The 22,570-nt window shown below is 42.8% G+C and overlaps 1 protein-coding gene across 2 annotated transcripts in view; it reads right to left on the bottom strand.

The window, feature by feature from the left end:
- Positions 1-22,570, bottom strand: part of ICE1 (interactor of little elongation complex ELL subunit 1) — a 99,420-nt gene that overhangs the window by 76,325 nt on the left and 525 nt on the right. Inside the window, exons 2-7 of one of the 2 annotated variants that reach the window (XM_073587785.1) lie at positions 14,427-14,444; positions 14,037-14,172; positions 11,847-11,905; positions 9,388-9,422; positions 1,932-1,950; positions 1,001-1,112 (exon numbers count right to left, since the gene is read on the bottom strand). In XM_073587785.1, the coding sequence (XP_073443886.1) occupies positions 1,001-1,112; positions 1,932-1,950; positions 9,388-9,422; positions 11,847-11,905; positions 14,037-14,172; positions 14,427-14,443 (378 nt within the window). In that variant the 5' untranslated portion in view covers position 14,444. The remainder of the gene's footprint in view (positions 1-1,000; positions 1,113-1,931; positions 1,951-9,387; positions 9,423-11,846; positions 11,906-14,036; positions 14,173-14,426; positions 14,445-22,570) is intronic. The other variant, XM_073587786.1, reaches the window with a different exon arrangement.

Below are 22,570 nucleotides of genomic sequence, written 5' to 3'. Positions count from 1 at the left end.
ATTAGTGTTATCTGACATGATGTGGCGTTTTTAAGGTACATTTATTTTTTGAAATATTTTTTTCAATATTAACTTCTGGGGACTTGAACATGTGATCTTATGATCACTTTAGTAATACACAATACTACTTTAATAGTGCTTGTATTCCACTATTCCATCAGTAATTGAAGGGCAGGTAACCTATTAGGCCCCGAATCAGGTTTGCTATACACCACAGCCTAAGGCTTTTAGCAAGCTTGCCAGACCAAAACATCAACACCCCACGTTCTTAGTGCAGGGGTGCTGATGGGAGCTGACAGAGGGAGTGCTTTCTCTCTGTCAAACTCCTCACGTGAAGCTGACACAGCATATGAAAGCGTTAGACTGCTAGGACAGGTGAGAACCCCAGTCCTAAAAGTTACTGCAGGAGCTCACCTGTACACCGTTCAGGCTCCTGCAGTTCATAGTGCCAGTACACAAGTTGTGCAACCAGCATGATGTGTACATCGGTCATGGAGCACAAAGTGACAAGATATATATGTCAAATACCTTTACAAAGGTGAGGCTGGTTTCACACTTGCGTTCTTTTGCGCTGTTTTTTAGCGCAAAAAAACGCATGCGTTTTTTTCCCTATACTTTAACATGGGTGCGCATAGGTGTGCATACACATGCGTTTGTACGCGTATGCGTTTTTTTGTAGTGCGCACACGGGCGCACAAAATGCATCCTGTTGCATTTTTTGTACGTCCGACTTGCCCCAAAAAAACGCATGCGCATGCAATGCATTTTTTTTTTTTTTTACAGCAAAGCACCCATTATAGTCTATGGGTGCGCATACGTGCGCTTTGTAAGGCGCACGTATGCGCAAAAAAACGCATGTGGTTTTAAAAAAACAAAAAAACGCACACAAACGCATAATGCGTTTTTTTCATGCGTTTGTGTGCGCAAAAAACGCGCAGCAAAAAAACGCAAGTGTGAAAGTAGCCTTAAATAGAGAAAATGAGTGCAAAACATTACATACGGTCTTCTCTTCCAGTTCAGCTTTCAAAGATATAAGTTGTTCTTCGTGGTTTTCCTCAGGAGATACTTTCTGCAACATTTGTTCCAGTTGACATCTAAGGGTTCCATTCTCCCTGAAATATTATATTGGCTTACAATCAGGGGCAGTTGGCAAATTCTCAAATTGAAAAGGAAATCGTGACAGCAAACCAGGGCATAGAAAGTGAAGCAATACGTGCATTTATTGATAAAATAGTCTAACCTCAGTATGACAATAGTCAGCTTTCAGTTTGAAATTACACATGATGCAATGTCAGAAACTAAACGGCAGATAAAACAATTGTTTTTAGCATTTCTGGCATCAGTGAGGCTATCCAGTGAAAATAAAATTATCATAGGATAGGATCACTACTACCAACAGGCGGCACTACAGAGTTCAAGTCCTCTTTTTCTCTGAAGAGGCAATTTGCACCCATCAATAGTTATAGAGGCCAATTCCAAATGCTCACACTATGCCAGTCTTGATGGAGTATACAGTGTAGAATCATTAAGATGAGCACACCATTTAATGACTTTTATGCCTCTAGTAAGTGGTGTGTGCCTCCATAAGCTGCACCAGATTTGATGGATTTAATGGGGGGGGCATTGCCTCGCTCCCACCTTCCCTCCTCCCATTTTGGCAGAGATGATCCAAAGAGGCATGAAAATGCCATAAGTCGCTAAATTCTTGCTCAACCTTCCCCACAAAAATTCTGACTATTCAAAAGCTTTTATGCCATTATTTGTGATGTGAAAGCTTTGATGAATTCGGATCCATAGTCTCAAAAGAAAGTTACAAGAAGTTTTGTTATTATTGGAAATAGTCAACAAGGCAAAGAAAAATCTGTTTTTATTCATGTAGTAAACACTATAGATTCCACATGTTTTGCAAGTAAATAAAGAAAATGTATTACCTTTCAGCATATTGAAGATGTATATTCTAGTTAAAGAAAACACTAAGAAAGCGATATAAAAATAAAATGGCATCAAATCAACAAGGCAAGATAAAAATATTTTACATATCCAGGAACATGGCTATACATAGAACTCGACAGGAGACAGTCACCATTTCTTTTACATCAGAAAACTGGTGAATAAATGGTTTTATTTTTGTTGTTTCTGCACTGGCCTAATACTTTTCTATGTAAAATGAAAAGTTTCTGACGTTAACAAATTCTGGCAAACATATGCGAAGCCAGTTGGCCACGCGCCCTGTTTAATTTACTATAATGTATGCCAGACAGTGACGGGAAGTATAGCAGCAACCTACTCCAGCTAGTACACTTCTGATTATGGTGCAGACAGGGTATAGATGCACTAGATTTTCATCACCTGTGGGCACCTCTCAATGAATCTGGAGCATCTAACTCCAGCAGGATAATGATCAAGTCTGGTTTTGGAAATGCCAGTATAATTCTTCTATTAGTCAGTAATGCTCCTGGATTTTTACACACTGTACTCTCTTGTAGCTGGATTTCAGTAGTTAGTTACAGCAGCTATGGACTTCTAATCATGTCATACACTCTGAACAGAAATGCAGATGGGCCCCGAGGGTCGCCGAGGCGCTGCCCCTTTAAATGTGTGGGCCCTTTAAAAGCGGAGCGGAGCCGCACGTGTACGATGCGTACGGAGCGGAGCCGCGCGTGTACGACGCGTACGGAGCAGAGCCGCTCGTGTACGACGCGTACGGAGCAGAGCCGCGCGTGTACGACGCGTACGGAGCAGAGCCGCGCGTGTACGACGCGTACGGAGCAGAGCCGCGCGCGTACGACGCGTACGGAGCAGAGCCGCGCGCGTACGACGCGTACGGAGCAGAGCCGCGCGCGTACGACGCGTACGGAGCAGAGCCGCGCGCGTACGACGCGTACGGAGCAGAGCCGCGCGCGTACGACGCGTACGGAGCAGAGCCGCGCGCGTACGAAGCGTGCGGAGCAGAGCCGCGCGCGTACGAAGCGTGCGGAGCAGAGCCGCGCGCGTAAGAAGCGTGCGGAGCAGAGCCGCGCGCGTATACCATGTGGAGCTGTGTTATATACTATGTGGGCTGTGTTATATAATTTGTGGCTGTGCTATATACTATGTGGCTGTGTTATATACCATGGGGGGTACATTACACATTATATTCTATGGGGGAGGCTGTTTTATGTAATATGGGGGGGGGGGCTACATTATATTGTATGGGGAGGTGGGCTGTATTATATTCTATTCGTGGCTACATTATATTCTATGGGGGGGCTGTATTATCTTTATTATATTCTATGGGAGGTGATCGCATCATACTCTATGAAGGGGCTACATTATACTATATGAGGAGGCTACATTGTATTCTATGGGGGGGCTGCATTATATTTTATGGGGGGCTACGTTATATTGTATGGGGGCTTTATTATACTTTATGAGGGGGCTACATTATATTCTATTGGGGCTGCATTATACTATATGAGGAGGGCTACATTGTACTCTGTGGAGGAGCTACATTATACTATATCAAGGGCTGCCATATATTCTATGGAGGGGCTGCATTATACTATATGAGGGGGCTGCATTATATTCTATGGGGGGTTACATTATGCTCTAAGGGGTGGCTACATTATACTATAAGAGGGGGGCTATCACCAAACAGTCCTTTTATAACAAAACCACCTCAACTCAAGTAATTTAAACAACATCCCCAAACATGAACGGGGATATAGAGGCATTAACACAGTATTAATTAAAATAATTTTATTCAAGCATGTTAAAATAATGACTCCTAAACAAGGAATCCTCATAGGTAAAAAAAACCCCAGGAGGTATAGAAAAACCAGGAATACTATAATGTCATGAGATATATAGTTGCACACATAGCAAATAAGAAGTGTACAAGAAAATATATTATGTAACTAACAGAGCAATAAAAAGTGCGCCGTGCAGTTGTGCCACATAATAATCAGTACAAAATATATCAGAAAAATTACACATAAATTAATACAATCCAAATAAGCAATATAAAGTGCACCATGCAAATGCGCTACTTGAGGGCCAGTTAATGAAATGCAGTGTACAGAACACCATTCCTTGTAGTTTTCTGACCAAAATGTATCATACTGCATATAACATACATGGCAAGATAAAAAATAAGGTGCACTGTTCCCAGAAGCTACCAGCCAAAAATGTTTGATCCAGCAATCATTACATATCACAAACTAATCCAAATGTACTACTCACAGTGGAAAGTTCCTGGTTAACCAGAACACCCATATGTACCCCAACAGCACTGTTTGAGGAAGCATCTATTTGGATTGTATTAATTTGTGTAATTTTTCTGATATCTTTTGTACTGATTAGTATGTGGCACAACTGCACGGCGCACTTTTTATTGCTCAGTTACATAATATATTTTCTTGTACACTTATTTGCTATGTGTGCAACTATATATCTCATGACATTATAGTATTCCTGGTTTTTCTATACCTCCCGTTTTTTTTTTTACCTATGAGGAGTCCTTGTTTAGGAGTCATTATTTTAACATGCTTGAATAAAATTATTTTAATTAATACTGTGTCAATGCTTCTATATCCCCGTTCATGTTTGGGGATGTTCTTTAAATTATAAGAGGGGGGGGGGGGCTGCATTATATTCTATGGGGGTTACATTATATTGTATGGCGGGGCTGCATTATACTCTATGGGGTGGCTGCATTATAATATATGTGGGCTGCATTATACTGTATCGAGGACTATAGGGAATACATTATACTATATGAAGAACTATGGGGTGCATTATACTATGGGAAGTGAATTGTACTACATGGATGACTGGCGGTGTACTATACTATATGGAGCAGTATGAGGAGTGTATTATACTATATGGAGGACTGAGCAGTGTATTTTGATATATGGAGGAGTGTATTCTATTATATGGAGGACTGAGTGTATTTTGATATATGGAGGGCTATGAGGAGTGTATTATACTATATGGAGGACTATGGGGAGTGTATTATACTATATGGAGGACTGAGGAGTGTATTATAATATATGGAGAACTACGGGGCACATTATATTATATGGAGCACTATGGGGTGTAAACTTTAGATGTGCTGTTGATAACATGATACTGTATGGAGACAGACTGATCCATTAGTGATTGTTCTGTCTCCATCATTCTTTCTCAGACGGTGGAAAGAGGCCGGGAAACAAGTGTTGAACGACTTCAATATTGTCAATTCCACTCATTTAGCGTCCTGAACTCGGTGCATATACAGTGGGGCAAAAAAGTATTTAGTCAGTCAGCAATAGTGCAAGTTCCACCACTTAAAAAGATGAGAGGCGTCTGTAATTTACATCATAGGTAGACCTCAACTATGGGAGACAAACTGAGAAAAAAAAATCCAGAAAATCACATTGTCTGTTTTTTTTTCATTTTATTTGCATACTATGGTGTAAAATAAGTATTTGGTCAGAAACAAAATTTCATCTCAATACTTTGTGATATATCCTTTGTTGGCAATGACAGAGGTCAAACGTTTTCTGTAAGTCTTCACAAGGTTGCCACACACTGTTGTTGGTATGTTGGCCCATTCCTCCATGCAGATCTCCTCTAGAGCAGTGATGTTTTTGGCTTTTCGCTTGGCAACACGGACTTTCAGCTCCCTCCAAAGGTTTTCTATAGGGTTGAGATCTGGAGACTGGCTAGGCCACTCCAGGACCTTGAAATGCTTCTTACGAAGCCACTCCGTTGCCCTGGCGGTGTGCTTTGGATCATTGTCATGTTGAAAGACCCAGCCACGTTTCATCTTCAATGCCCTTGCTGATGGAAGGAGGTTTGCACTCAAAATCTCACGATACATGGCCCCATTCATTCTTTCATGTACCCGGATCAGTCGTCCTGGCCCCTTTGCAGAGAAACAGCCCCAAAGCATGATGTTTCCACCACCATGCTTTACAGTAGGTATGGTGTTTGATGGATGCAACTCAGTATTCTTTTTCCTCCAAACACGACAAGTTGTGTTTCTACCAAACAGTTCCAGTTTGGTTTCATCAGACCATAGGACATTCTCCCAAAACTCCTCTGGATCATCCAAATGCTCTCTAGCAAACTTCAGACGGGCCCGGACATGTACAGGCTTAAGCAGTGGGACACGTCTGGCACTGCAGGATCTGAGTCCATGGTGGCGTAGTGTGTTACTTATGGTAGGCCTTGTTACATTGGTCCCAGCTCTCTGCAGTTCATTCACTAGGTCCCCCCGCGTGGTTCTGGGATTTTTGCTCACCGTTCTTGTGATCATTCTGACCCCACGGGGTGGGATTTTGCGTGGAGCACCAGATCGAGGAAGATTATCAGTGGTCTTGTATGTCTCCATTTTCTAATTATTGCTCCCACAGTTGATTTCTTCACTCCAAGCTGGTTGGCTATTGCAGATTCAGTCTTCCCAGCCTGGTGCAGGGCTACAATTTTGTTTCTGGTGTCCTTTGACAGCTCTTTGGTCTTCACCATAGTGGAGTTTGGAGTCAGACTGTTTGAGGGTGTGCACAGGTGTCTTTTTATACTGATAACAAGTTTAAACAGGTGCCATTACTACAGGTAATGAGTGGAGGAAAGAGGAGACTCTTAAAGAAGAAGTTACAGGTCTGTGAGAGCCAGAAATCTTGATTGCTTGTTTCTGACCAAATACTTATTTTCCACCATAATATGCAAATAAAATGAAAAAAAAACAGACAATGTGATTTTCTGGATTTTTTTTTCTCAGTTTGTCTCCCATAGTTGAGGTCTACCTATGATGTAAATTACAGACGCCTCTCATCTTTTTAAGTGGTGGTACTTGCACTATTGTTGACTGACTAAATACTTTTTTTCCCCACTGTAACTGTAGGGAAGGTGGACTGACGTACAGACCTGTCTGTAGAAGAAGGGCGGAGGTGTAGTGTATAGAAGGTAGACTGTTGTAGTAAAAGAGGGGAAACAGCTAGAGATAGGAAACAGGGCTGTAGTATTGGATTTTGACCATTAGAGGGCAATGGAGAGCTGTGAGGTTAGGACTGAACAACAGCCATTGGCTAAGAAAACTGTTGAGTCATGGTGGGCGGGGTTACCAGAACAGAAGTGCATAAAAGAGGGAGAAGGTTCTGGAAAAGTCAGTCAGCGAAGGGAGCACAGGAAACAAGAAGCACGGGTGAGGAGAAAGGAATTTCCTGAGAGGACTGACAGTTATGCCAGTTATTGGGGGGTGGTCCTGACAGGATTAGCCGCAGACAGACAGCAGAGGCCACAGACGGAGAGCAAAGAGAGGCCGCAGACAGACAGCCTGGCGTACCACTAAACCGAACGGACTCGGACTGGTGAAACGCTGTGGTGATAGGCCTAGGGCAGCCAGTGACAGAGCCGCGAGGGACGTCCATTTGTCAACGAAAGAAAGTGAAGGTACCCGGGCCTGTGTACGAAGTCAAGCAGCTACTGTGTGTAGCTGAGGGAATCGTCGAGCGGCTGCTGTGTGCGGCTGTGGAGATTTTCAAGTAGCTACTGTGTGTGGCTGAGGGGATTGTTGAGCAGCTGCTGTGTGCGGCTGTGAAGATTGACAAGCAGCTGCTGTGTGCGGCTATAGGGATTGTTGAGTAGCTGCTGTGTAAGGCTGCGGAAATTAACGTGTCGTTGCTGTGAGGTGCTGTGGGTCGTGGAAGGACGATCAATAAAGAAGACCTGTTGAACACGATCCCGTCTCTGTCTCAAGTCTGTCTGCGGCAAGTAACGGACCACCCCCCCGGTCGGTTGCCCTCACTCCTACCTTACCTACATAACTACTATCGAAATGCTTCTGTGTGATGTGCAATATGTTAGCATTTGGGGCCCCATTTTTGACTCCTATATAAGATACACACACCACACTCTTATATGGCCTAATATGTCATATGAGGCCTGTATATCGACCGTACAGACCGCACTATCATCCTCCTGTATGCCGTACATAGGCAGAGAGTGCTGTCTGTACAGTATCTAAGAGGGCGACAGTCTGTATGTCTTATGGGGGCCTAATAGGAGGCCGACAGTCTGTATGTCTCATAGGAGGCCGACAGTCTGCATGTCTCATAGGGGCCGACACTTTGTATGTCTTATAGGGGGACTAACAGTAGGCAGACAGTCTGTTTGTCTTATAGAAGGCTGACACTTTGTATATCTTATAGTAGGCCTAATAAGAGGCCGACAGCCTGAATGTCTCATAGGAGGCCTAATAAGAGGCCAACAGTCTGTATGTCTTATAGGAGGCCTAATAGGAGGCCGACAGCCTGTTTGTCATATATGAGGCCAATATGCCGTATATACCACAATATCGGCATCCTATATACTGTACATACCACACTCTCAACCTCTTGTAGAAAGTATCTGTTATAGGAGGAAGAGTGCGGTCTGTACAATATATAGGAGGCTGAGAGTGCGGTCTGTACGATATATAGGAGGCTGAGAGTACAGTCTGTACTATATAGGAGGCTGAGAGTGCGGTCTGTACGATATATAGGAGGCTGAGAGTGCGGTCTGTACAATATATAGGTGGCTGAGAGCGTTCTCTTTTGCACACTGTACAGCTTGCTAAAAGGCACACGTCTTAGTGGGAGAGGCCAAAAAATTAACACGTAATAAAACCTTTTATGGTAGCCATAGGGTGGGCCCCTAGAGTCAATTCCCCTAGTAGGCCCTAGGCACCCCAGTCCGACCCTGCCTAGCAGTGTTTTCACATTTCCAAAAGGAAATATCAACAGAATGGCATCTCCAATGGCTCATCTCGCTACATGAAACGTCAGGTGAACTTATATAAAATAATAACCGGGTGGCACATTACACTAATTAAAGCTCACCAATAGTTTGATGCCTGTACCCTCAAATGATTTTTCATATCACAGGGGAAACCACGATGAGATGTTATATTTCACAAGAAATGTGAATTATGTTAAGTCACTTGTATAATGCTATAGAACATCTGATTCAGATTCACTGGGAAGCAGATAAGCCCAATACAGAGTAGAACGAAAAGGCAACACAGATTTCAATTTCAGTCCTTAACAAGGGCCCATGCCGATACCTGTGAAACTTTGTCCAAGCATTGACTGCAATCCATAGATTGTTCGTGATCTCCTGATCCGAACTTGACAACCTTGTACTTGCTTATGACGCTGGGGAGCTCAGGTTGGGAGATGGAAGGATTATGCGTGATTGTAGTCCGTGCTCAGACAGCGTTTCACGGACGTCTGCATGAGCGCTTATACTGATGAATATTTTTTTCGAAAGTAAATATATTGAAAATCCCTGAAAGAAATTTACAATACACATGTAGTAAAATCACGTAAGCCTTTTCTATAATCAACAACTTCAGGTACTACAAACAGATATTATAAAAAAGGATATCATCACACTTCTGCTGGTATTCGGCCAGTAGCTGGCTGGAAAACAGAAAAAGTTATTATTGACAGCAAACATACAACACTCTCATTCCGAGACCTAAATTCCCTCAGATACCTTTAATGCGGTGCCTATTAGCTACTGTGTTTCGATCAGGATTATTAATTTGTTGAGTAAAATGATCATCAATGTACAAGATGTGTTTTTCAAGGACTACAGACCTGTATTGACCCATGTTTATGCTGTTAAAAAGCTGTGGATTACTTACAGGGAAATTTTGCAACATTTCACGTGACTAAGGCTACATTCCTATGATGAGTATTTGGGGAGTTTTTGATGTTGCAGATTTTCGGCACCCAGTAAATTGTTTTCAGTGCTTTTTTTAACAGTGTTTTAAATTAAAGGGGTTGTCCACTACTAGGACCTCTTCTTGATCTTGATTTGGCTCCCATAAAATAATAAAGCTTGTACTCACCTATCATGCCGACGCCATTCACTCAGTGCCACCACTCGCTCTAACCGGGGATCTCGTGCTGTGTTGTGACACTGGAGTCGCTGTCCCTGCCTTCAGACAAATAGAACATGAAGAAGTACTCTGGGTAGCAGCTGCTCACATACTTTCTCTTCCTGCTCAATTTGACAGGAGGCGGGGACAGCGATGCCAGCGCTGATTGGGCGTCCACGTCACAACAACAGCACGGGAGTCCCGGGAGACCAAATGCCGACACCGTGGCAAGAGAGGTGAGTATAGGCTTTATTACGTTATCGGTGCCAAGCGAGGGATGTGAAGTTTTCCAAGTAGTGGACAACTTCTTTAAACTACTTAGTTTGTGATTTTTCCTAGTATTTGTTTTTGACAAAACTTTATTGATAGTCATATGCGAATTACACGTGCTTTTAGTGCTTCACCGCGACAGAATAGCTTAAAATACATTTGCATTTATACCTGTGGATGCAAATTAATTCTACGGAGAAAATCCGCACATAAATCTCGTGGATCTGCAGCAGCTGATACATGCATGCTTTCACTCTATGCCATCAGGTGAGCAGCTCTTTTTTTAACAACTGCAAATAATCTGAGGGATAAGATCCTATTTGCGCTTTCTCTCACCTATTTTTAGCCCTATCAGCTGCCGGAACCGCCATCAGGGGCTTATCTGCAGCATTCTGTAATGCTGTAGATAAGCCCCCGATGTAACCTGAAAGATAAGAAAAACGAGTTATATTATACTCACCCAGGGGTGGTCCGGGTCCGGTTTTGGTCCGATGGGTGTCGCGGTCTGGTCCGGCGCCTCCTATCCTGTAGCGGTGACGTCCTCTGAAAGGTCATAGAGGTCCGGCACCTGCGCACTGCAGGACTCTGCTCTGCCCTCAACAGGGCAGAGCAGTGCGTCTGCGCCGGAGCCGCGACGGGAAGCCAAGAAGAGGACGTCACCGCTACAAGATGGGAGGTGCCAGACCGCAACACCCATCGGACCAAAACCAGACCCGGACCTCCCTGGGTGAGTATAATATAACTCGTTTTTCTTATCTTTCAGGTTACATCGGGGGCTTATCTACAGCATTACAGAATGCTGTAGATAAGCCTCTGATGGCGGTTCCGGCAGCTGATAGGGCTAAAAATAAGTGACAGATTCCCTTTAATCTACTAGCACATAAAACTCAGCATACCCACAAGAAAAGGCGGCATTGTGTGGATTTCAAACACTCACTGCAGGTCAGTTTATGCTGCATAACAAACAAAAAAAACCCATCACAGTGGACATGAGATTTCTAAAAAGTCCATTCACTTTTCTGAAACTTTACGGTGCTTAGTTATTTTTAGACAGCGCCAAAAACCATTTTGGTAACTTAGTCTAAACCTTGCTTTACACTAGAATTTTTATATTTAATGCTCTCCTCTGTTTTAGAAGCAGAAAAATGGACTGTATCTTTCACTTCAAGACCTCACTAAAGTCAATGAGTGATGGAAAAGTTAAATATTTTTCTAACAGATATGAGTTTATCTTACAGCGCTTTCATGCTCATGAAAATAATTCTGTAATCTGTGTTTTAGTTTGTTTGTTTTTTTCTGCATACATTTACATTTAAATCTGTTTGCCATTGAGGCTTTCATCAGTTTTCATCCATTTCTGCAGTCTTTTTGTAAAGTAAAATATCAGATCATCAATTAAATTCTAAATGCTAGTGTGAACCAAACCTAACTTACATTTATTCCCAGACTGTCCGGTAAAACAAGACAAATTAGTTATGCAATTTTATGAAATTTGGAACAAATAACGAGTTATCGCCTGTACTAGACTGGAGTAATAAAACAGCAGTCTCCCTAAATGTGGGCCAACGTATTCTTAGTTGGCAGAATAATTTACTGGGATTTTAAGCCAACAAAAGGGTATGAGACAAGTCTACCTAAACAAAAACATATTTGTTCTTGTTAGAAAAATGCAGTTAGTTAATGTACTTACTCAGAGTCTATGATTTTTTGCTTCAGTCCAATCAAAGCTGCAACATATTCATTCAGACTCTGTAATTACAAAAGTTAGAGTAAATGAAACTAACAGGTGTGCAATCACTGTGATAAATATTAAATCAAAGCCAAATGCACTACTGTCATCTCTACTAAGCGGATTTACTGTTCAGAAGTTTCAACTGAATTTTGCAAAATTACAAATTAACACTTAACACTACAAATGGTAACAGATACTAAAAAGCAGGAAAGTGCAGCCTGTTACCAAGATTGATTGAATTTCCATGCCATACAGTACATACTGTTAAACAGAAAGTCCTTTTCACATTCCACTGTAATAGTTTGCGAAAAAAACTTGCGGGATATTCCAGACGCTGCCAGCGGATAGATGTCGGGTAGATGAGGTTTTTATTGTAGTACACGTTTCAGAGTTGATGTAACGCCTTCCTCAGAGACGTGGGGAGTTTCTTCTGATTCTTGAATGTTCATTCCAGTACCAGCAGAATACGCCTAGGAACCAGCGCTCAGGGCTGCAGCCATCTAGTTGACTCACAAACCCTCTCCAATTTTGCGCATGCTATGCACAACAAGGTATTGAAACTAGAGCCACAGATTTACACATGGAGCACTTTCCATATTTTTGTATGACTATAATAAAGTTATCATAGTTCCCCCTGTAAATGGGATGTCAGATATAATATAACACCTGTCTGCAGGTTGTGTGGTATTGTATCTCTAACTCCTGCGGTACGGTGGAAAACACATATAATTAACCTTGTTTTGGAAACTATTGACAATTGATACATTAGCCCACACTTGTAGAGGCTCGGAGGTGAAATAATACTAGTAGTCCTGTTTAGGAACATATGTCATTTCATAGGCCAGCTTGTACCAGAGACACACACGCGATAAGTTGTTAATCAGGTTCTCTCTGGTATATGAATGCCATAAAAGTGGATATATGAAGCTATTTGAGCCCACTGGAGGATTAAGAAGGACTACTATTTGGATTTTGCTTGATTAGTTATCTTGCCTATGTGAACCCTAACCAGTGACTGTTCCCTGATGTATTCACTCATTGGGTAGCCATTAGGGACCATGTGGTTCTCAGTAAAAACTTTACTATATATGCTAAATAAACATTTTTCCTTTTAATGACTTTTTTCAGTGCCAATAGTTCAGGTGTCCGACAGCTAACGCTGGGGCTGAGCATGAGCCAGGAGTATAATTAGTTCACCCCTAATCTGACACCATCAACACTTTCCTTATAATTTTAGCAAAGAAAATCTCTCAAAGGTTAAGGCAAAACAGTAAGAAATCATCCCATTTCTATAAATTAAATTTCTACTTGTACCACAAAGCTTGTTCTTCACATCTGCAGTGTTCTTTTTAGCTGCAGACCCAGCTAGAATTCAAAGCAAGTGTCGGGGAGGGAATGGTACAAGATGGTCATAAGTGCTAAATTACTCATTGCTGCTGGTGGATAAATCTTCAGGGGTGTTTCACAGTACCGAAGAGCGCACTCTTCTTGGGGGCTGTACGAGACGTTGATGGCAATTTTACATACATGAAGAAAGGAGAGAAAAATGCTTTGTAGAATACAATATGCCAATACCTCCTAAAATAGGAATCTCTCTTAATTCAGAGCTGCAAATTTAAATATCATCTGCTCCATTTTAATCAGTAAAAGTGTAATTGGCATTCATTTAAAAAAAATAAATAAATAATATGGGGCAGAGGGAGAAAAAGTTTTGCTATGGGCATAAAGGGTGAAAGCCTGTAAACTTTTCAGAAAACAATATTGAAAAGCACTGGATAAGTATGAGATGAGTTGCTTGATTTGGCTGCTTTTTTATCAAGTAGACACAAGCATAAAGGACAGCTTAACCATACAGTCTCACCAGGTTTGGTCCTGATGAAGAGGTCCCGCGTGACCTCGAAACGCGTTGACTTTTAAACCTGTTTAAATAAAAGCATTTTATTTCACTGACAATCCGCCATCAGGAGCGCATGAGTGATACCTCCGTTCTCATTTTTATAATCAGTACGAGTGTCATAGGCATTCATTTTAAAAAATGATAAATAATATGGGGCAGAGGGAGAAATTGTTTTGCTATGGGCATAAAGGGTGAAAGCTGTCAACTTTCCAGAAAACAATATCGAAGAGCACTGGATAAGTATGAGATACCTGTTGCAAAGATGTACAATTCTGACAGGACCCTGCTGCCTCTGAAGCAATGCCAGCCGTTTTTGAGTGGGTCTCTCCGGGCATCATGATGAGGATAGCGGACCACCCAGATCCGTGGAGAATAAGGAGACTATATCTGAAAAACACACCCAATAGTTAGAACTTTAAGTCATCTACTAATACAACTGTGTTCACATCTTGTGGCTGAAAAGACTGTGGCAAAGCTGCCAGCCGTGATTTTTAGATTGTGTGCAGCTGGTGCATATTGTCATTGGCAGAGCAGTATTAGGGGAATTATCGGCAATCCTGCACGGTTAGGAGCAATCACACTGATTTCAGTTGCACGCCAATTAAAAAGACTAACACGAGGAAAAAAGCTGTGACACTCACCCCGTGGCTAAAAACATCCTGTATTACATGTTGGTGAGAGGATAAAAAAGGAGAAAAAAAAAAGACCTTTTGTAATTCATTAGCACAAGCAATAATCATATATACCGTAATTCAAAGAAATTGTAACCCCCATGTAGGAATGTACTGGGCTCAGGAGGCTCATTTGCCTGTGACAGCAGAGACCGATGCCATCTTAAACTTGCTGTTTAACCATTTAAATGCTGATGTCAATCACTAGCAGCGGCATTTACATAGCGTACCAGCTTCTATCGGTTCCCCGTGATGTGATGGGCATACTTGCCATCATCTTGCCTGTAAAAATCCAATCAAAATATTAAAAGTTTTCCCATACAATAAAAAAAGACAAAAAAAAAAAGACAAAAACACGCAAATTTCAATCACAGCTTCCTCCCCAAAATGCAATAGAAAGCTATAGAAACATCAAATGTATCTGAAAATGGCATATATAAAAATGTGAGCTCAAAAAACAAGCCTTCGCACAGCACTATTGATGGAAAAATAAAGTTACAGGACTGGAGAATCATACTGACAGGTCAGTTTCACTGCACAATGAATAGTGTAAACTCAAAATCCGAAGAACAATAGTGGAGTTCACATTATTTCACCTATTTCCCTCCCGTCCCCCCATTTTTCAGTACATTATATGGTAAAGTTATTAATGTTATTCAAAGCTTCAACTTGTCCTGCAAATAATAAGCCCTCCAATGGTGATCGAAAAATAAGAACGGGCTCTTGAAAGAAAAAAAGTGGAAAAAAAAATGGGGAAAAGAAATAAAATTAAAAGTTTCTTTAGCGTTGCTTAACCTCTTCAGATAGGCCTTTTTTTTCCCCTCTTCTCTCCTTAGTCATGTGGACTAGACCAGAAGGTTACTTACAGTTAGCACCCGAGCATGCTCAGATAACACCGTTATACTCATTGCTCGGGTTTTCCTGAGCATGCTCAGTTGTCCTCCGAGTATTTTGGTGTGCTCGGAGATTTAGATTTTGTCGTCTTATCTGCATGATTTGCGACTTGTAGACAGGCTGAATACATGTGGGAATTCCCTAACAAACAGGCATTCCTCACATGTATTCAGCCTGGCCAGCAGCCGCAAATCATACAGCTGAGACGACGAAAATGAAATCTCTGAACACGGCAAGATACTTGGAGGACACCGAGCATGCTCAGGAAAACCCGAGCAATGAGTATACTCTCTCAATCACTACACCTTATCCAAGCATGGCCGCTCATCACTATGCTGTAAAAATAACACAAAAGCAGTTTTCCACAGAAATCATCAAAAGGGCTTTTTCACATGTTGACTTTATGTTCAAGTATTATCGCAACAAGAAAAATGCAGCGTTTTACAGCACCAGTAAAGTGAATGAAAATTCTAGAATCTCCTGCACATGCTGCTTTTTTCCCTTGCACATTTTAATCTTCAAAATTTTTCTTTTTCAAATCTGCAACCTGCCAATTTTAGCAGCATTCATCCCTTCAAATGAATAGGAAAAAAGCAAAGGCAAAAAATGTGTATATTTTCCGCATCGCTTTCTCTGCCAACACACTGGTGTATATGTGCATATACCCTAAAGGTATGTGTACATGATGTCTTGTTTACGTGGAATCTGCCAGGAAAAGGGGTAAAAACTCCAAACTGAATGCACAGTAATGGCATAATGATTTACTGTGGATATGTTCAGTCTTTCTGAACTCCTTATCTGCTACAGGCTTAAAAAGCAGCTAAAAGACGTGACCATTCTTCTGATGGCTTCCCCTTCAAAGCCTATCGATATTATTACATACAATTTAAAGGAAATAAACACTAGCAGGAAAAAACACAAAAAAAATTGCCCTTACCTGGCATTTTACTCACTGGGACTTATTCTCTGCATACTGTTGTTACTCTGTGGGGCTCATCTGACTGGAGTATTTCACTTTGTGTATTTTAAAATTGCTTTTTAGGTAATGTGTATGACGGTATTTTGTAGTGATCCATTACAATTTTGTGATAATCATTCATTACACCTGGTTGTGCCATCAGTTTACTTGGGCATATGGTCGCCATTTACCGTATATACTCGAGTATAAGCTGAGATTTGCAGCCCTTTTTTTAGGCTGAAAGTGCCCCTCTCAGCTTATACTCGAGTCACTATCCCAGGGGGTAGGCGAGGGAGGGGGAGCGCAGGAGCCAGCGGCTGTCAGATCATACTCGCCCCCTACTGGCGCGGTCTCTGCACTTCTCTGCTTCTCAGATGGTCTCCGGCACCGCAGCTCTTCCTGTGTTCAGCGGTCACATGGTACCGCTCATTAAAATAATGAATATGCAAGCTACTCCACTCACATAGGCATGGAGCGCATATTCATTACTTTAATGAGCAGTACCACGTGACCGCTCAACACTGGAAGGAGCTGCCGGTGCCGGAGACCATCAGAGAAGCAGAAAAGTGCAGAGACCACGCCAGGAGGGAGTGAGTTTGATGGGGAGGACAGGGGAGCCATGCGATATTCGCCTGTCCCCATTCCACCACCGCAAGCCGCTCTGCCTTCCGCGTCCTCTGGCTGTGACGTTCAGGTCACAGGGTGCGATGATGTGGTTAGTGCACGCCCTCTGCCTGAACAGTTACTGCAGAGACCCGGAATGGGGACAGGTGAATATCACAGGAGCCAGGGCCCTGAGACAGCGGCGACACCGGCACCTGGCCCCCATAGCGTGCTGGTGTCCCCGCCTGCTCAGGACACCGGCACCTGGCCCCCAGCGATGAGGTGAGTATGTCTTTTTTTTTTAATCGCAGCAGCATATGGGGCATATATATCTATGGAGCATCTTATGGGGCCATCAACCTTTATGCAGCATTATATGGGGCATCTTATGGGGCCATCAACCTTTATGGAGCAGCATATGGGGCATATATATCTATGAAGCATCTTATGGGGCCAGCAACCTTTATGGAGCAGCATATGGGGCATATATATCTATGAAGCATCTTATGGGGCCAGCAACCTTTATGGAGCAGCATATGGGGCAAATTATTCTATGGAGCACCTTATGGGGCCATCATTAACCTGTTATGCAGCATTATATGGGGCATATTTTAATATGGAGCATCTTATGGGTCATATTATTCTATGGAGCATCTTATGGGGCCATCATTAACCTTTTATGCAACATTATATGGGGCATATGCTTTGTATGGAGCCCATCATGAACTGTATGGAGCATTATATGGGACTCCTGATTCAATATGGATATTCAAAAACATTTAACCTACTGATGTCTCAATTAAGTTTACATTTATTGGTATCTATTTTTATTTTTGAAATTTACCAGTAGCTGCTGCATTTCCCATCCTAGGCTTATACTCGAGTCAATAAGTTTTCCCAGTTTTGCTTGTGGTAAAACTAGGGGCCATAGCTTATACTCGCGTATACTAAATTTGAAAGGGAGGATATTCAAACTCCATAGTCAAAAGGATGTGTCCTTGCACAGAAAGCTGCAGTGATACACCTAAGGGTAGGTGCCTACGATCAGTAAACGATGATGGTTGGACGCTACGTACTTGTGCAGCTTTCTATCCACAGCGTCCAGCTGTTCCAGCATAATGGATGGGATTTCAAGAAATCCCATGCCGACTATGCGTCCACAGACGCCCTGGCGTACCTTACCCGCGTCTCTGCAAGAGAAATTTCACCCATACAATGTATTGGATGTGGTGAATCCACATGGTTCAGCGTTCAATGGATGGCAGCATTTTGGATGCAGCGGTCATGCACTGCCAATCTGCAGATACCCAAACTGGTAATGCCCAGGGTTCAATTTATTCATACATCTCTATAAGGAATAACAAAACAGCAAAAGAAAGATGCTCCAGAAGTGTTGGATTATTAGAAATAGAATTATTTTCCAAATAGATTTTCCAGCCCACGTCTCAAAGCTGTACTCACAAACCCATATGCGTGCAACATACAACAAAAACAGATCAATTTTTTTCCTCAGGTCTCATCCTAGTTGCATCCGTTTTTTTCCCAATGAAGCAGGTAGAAAATCTGAACTTTCTTTATCCCTTGATTTTTAGCAATGGATAAGTTAAAAGCAGATGTTTCCTTAGGAGGAACACTGAAGTACAAAGTACCATATGTCTTCGGTGTTTCATACATTTTATACAGATCCCCATAGACTTTAATGGCAAAGTCTAATGTGCAAAATAAGTTCAGAATAGGACATGCTCTGAGTCACACAGATTTCACAGTCACATTTGTGATTTTCATCGATGTGTAAATAAAACCATTCTACGCTATGGGTCTGAGTGCTGATATATAAAAAAGAAAAAATGACATCACTAGAACGTGTCACCTGGGTGTGTAAGGCTACAATCCCACAATGAGCTTTTGGTGAGTTTTTTACGCTGAATATTTTCAAAAAAAATGCAAGCAACCCATTATACTCAATGGGTGCAGAAAATCTCATCAAAAGCTCATTGTGGAAACTTTACCTATACGCAGCCTTATGCCGAGGGTTGGTTGTTAGCCACATGTGTACCTTCTCTCACACAAGCTACATTCACTTATCCGAGTGTCACCATCCAAGAGAAACTGACCGATTTCCTCAGATGTCATGCTAATTACTTTTGTTTACACACTGAAGCAGATAAACTGAACTTTTATATCCATTGACTCTTAAAGAATCTGATTTCACTCCCAAACTATTTACATACGCATGTAGCTCTTTCAATGACAAGTCCAGCAATATCTTTAGGCCTCTTTCACACATCCATGTCTCCGGTACGTGTTGTGACAGTTTTCACACGTACTCACGTAGACCCATTCAAATGGATGGGTCTGTGCACATAGGGTATGTGCACACGGTGCAGATTCTGGTGCAGTTCTGCAGCAGATTTGGCCCTGCAGAACTGCAAGTGATGTACAGTACCATTTAAGGCTATGTAAAACAAAAAACGCTGTGCACATGCTGCAGATTTTTCTGCGCAGATTTGGTGCAGATTTAAAACTGCAGCATGTCACTTCTTTTGTGCAGTTTTGCAGCAGTTTTTCATCTGCTCCATTATAGAAATCTGCAGGTGTAAACTGCAGGGGAAATCCGCACAAAAACTGCACTAAGGCTATGTGCACACAGTGCGGATTCTGCTGCGGATCCGCCGCGGATTTGGCCTTGCAGATCCGCAGCAGAACTGCAGGTGATGTACAGTACCATTATAGCCTATGAAAAAAAAAAAAACCCACTGTGCACATGCTGCGGATTTCGTGCGGAATAAAAGCAGCATGTCATTTCTTTTGTGCGGTTTTGCTGCAGTTTTCCACCTGCTCCATTCTACAAATCTGCAGGTGGAAAACCACACAAAAACAGCAGTAAAACTGCACAAAAAATGCACTAAATCCGCAGGAAAAATGCAGGTAATTTGACCTGCGGAATTAGTAAAATCTGCGCGGAAAAATCCGCGGGAGGATCAGCACCGTGTGCACATAGCCTAAATCTGCACTAAAACGCAGGTCATTTTACCTGCAGATTTAGCAAAATCTGCACGGAAAATTCCACAGCAGAATCCGCACCGTGTGCACATAGCCTAAGTGTGTTTCCACAGACAGTCAGCACAGATGGCAAAACATTCCGCACATGTGCACACAGACAACACACATTGATGTCCTCAGTGTGACATGCATTGGCACCGGGGAAGAAGCGCTACAGTAAGCGCTGTTCCCCGGCGAGAGGTGCTGAAGACGCTCTCATCATTCTCCCCTGCACTGCCGGCAATTGGTGCGAACAGTGGAGAATGATGAGAGTTATATTAAAGTCCAAACGATAACAGCAGGTGGGGGCTTTTGGGACAATTACTCCCATCATCCACACTTGCTACCGCTAATAACAGTGACAGCAGGAGCGGATGATCAGGGTTTTCCTCAGCTGCCGCCTGTGATATAATTAAATGAATGAATGAAAAACCCAATGTGGGTTTCCATTTTCTTGAACCAACCAGGCAAAACTCACAGCTGGGAGCTGCAACCCTCAGCTGTCAGCTTCTGCAAGGTTGGTTATCAAGAATAGAGGGGGTTCCCACACAGTTTTTTTAATTATTTATATAAAAAGGGTGTCCCCCCATTTTTGACAACCAGCCGGTATTCTCGGGCTGTTAAGGTGCAATTGATATAGCCCCCCCTAAAAAACAGCAGCCCGCAGCTGCCCAGAAAAGGCGCATCTATTAGATATGCCAATTCCGGCTCTTCCTACTTGCCCTGTAGCTGCGGCAGGTGGGGTTCATATTTGTGGGGTGGATGTAACCTTTGTGTTGTTAGCTGACATTAAGCCAAACAACACCCAGTGCTGCCTGGGTGTTATGTTTGACAACAATCTCTCCCATATACAATCTCTTGCCTGCTCTTGCTGCTTAGACCTAAAGAACATCTCTAGCATCCACCCTTTTCTCACCATGGAGACAACAAAAACCCTCACTGTTGCCCTGAGGATGGTTTCACACGTCCTGATATTTCCGGTACCGGAAAAAATGGCACCGGAGATATCAGTGTTCATGTGTATACTAAGTGCGGCACAAGTGTGGCAACCGCGTGCCGCATCAGGACCACACGGACGGCCGCCGGGGAAGAAGCGCTACTGTAAGCAGCTGTCCCCCGGCGGCTGGTGCTGAAGCCGGCTGTCATCAATTCTCCCCTGCTCTGCCGCAATCAGAGTAGAATGAATGAATGAATGAATAACTGACCTGCTGTGACCTCCGGACCGTGGAAGAATGCAAGTGATGAGGTCTGTGTCAGAGCTTGAACTGCCGTGACCTCATCACTTGCATTCTTCCACGGTCCGGAGGTCACAGCACGTCAGTTTTTCACTCATTCTCCTCTGCTCGCCAGCAGAGCAGGGGAGAATGGATTACAGCCGCGTTCAGCACCTGCCGCCGGAGAACAACGGTTTACAGTAGCGCTACTTCCCCGGTGGCCTCCGTGCACACGGAGGACAGTGTGCACTGTTCTCCGTGTGCGGCACGTTTTACGACCCCGTGTGAAAACGGACATGTCTGCGTGTTTTGCACACGGATACAGGGTCCGTGAAAACACGCTGACATGTGCATAGACCCAATCATTTGAATGGGTCTACGTGTGTCAGTGTCTCTGGTACGTGAGAAAACTGTCACCACACGTACGGGAGACACTGACGTGTGAAGCCGGCCTGATCCACTCCTGCCTGGACTACTGTAACGCTCTATTAATTGGCCTCTCCCTCACTCGACTTTCCCCTCTCCAGTCCATTCTTAATGCAGCAGGCAGGGTCATCCATCTGGCTTATCAGTACTCAGACCCGACCCATCTTTGCCAGTCGTTACACTGGCTGCCCATTCATTATAGGATCCAATTCAAAGTACTTGTCTCACCTCCTTACATCTCCTCCCTCATTTCTGTCTATTGGCCTAACCAATCGCTACGCTCTGCAAATGACTTTCGACTAACCTCTGCACAAATCCGTACCTCCCACTCCCAACTCCCAAGATTTCTCCCGTGCTGCGCCGATCCTCTGGAATGCTCTACCCTAGGAAATTAAGACCATCCACAACTTGCACAGTTTTAGTCGCTCCCTCAAAACACATTTGTTCAGAGCGGCCTGTCATTTTATGTGTGTAGCCCATTCACTATCCCAGTCTATCCCTCGACCATCATTGTAAATACACCCCTGTACTCTCTATCTCCCCCACCTCATTGTAGATTGTAAGCTCTCACGAGCAGGGTTGGCTTATTTTGCTTTAATAGTTGTATTATTGTTAATTTGCAAACAACTTGGCACTCAATCCGTGAGGAGATTTAAACAGAGCCTTTATTTTATGTGCATCCTAAAAAAAACTAAAACTTGAACGTTTTCGGTCCCACAATGGACCTTCATCAGAATACAGTTTTCCTAGATGGTTTCAAATATATACATATACAAAAAATAAAAAATACGAACAAGACCTTGAAATTAACTATAGCCATAATATATTGATACACATTTAAAAAAAAAACTACAGCAACTCTGCTCATATATAGTTGAGAAAAGAGAGTGAGTAGAAAGTGTTTGTATCACAATCCTCGGCTCAGTCTGGGGGTTGCGGTCCTAACAGTGACTGACAGCCACACACACACAAAGCTG

This window comes from Dendrobates tinctorius, unplaced genomic scaffold (genome assembly GCF_039654945.1).
Source record: "Dendrobates tinctorius isolate UK_male_01 unplaced genomic scaffold, ASM3965494v1 ptg000102l, whole genome shotgun sequence".
NCBI lineage: Eukaryota > Metazoa > Chordata > Amphibia > Anura > Dendrobatidae > Dendrobates > Dendrobates tinctorius.
Note: the sequence above shows the minus strand (reverse complement) of the source record. Positions and strands in the feature narration are given on the sequence as shown.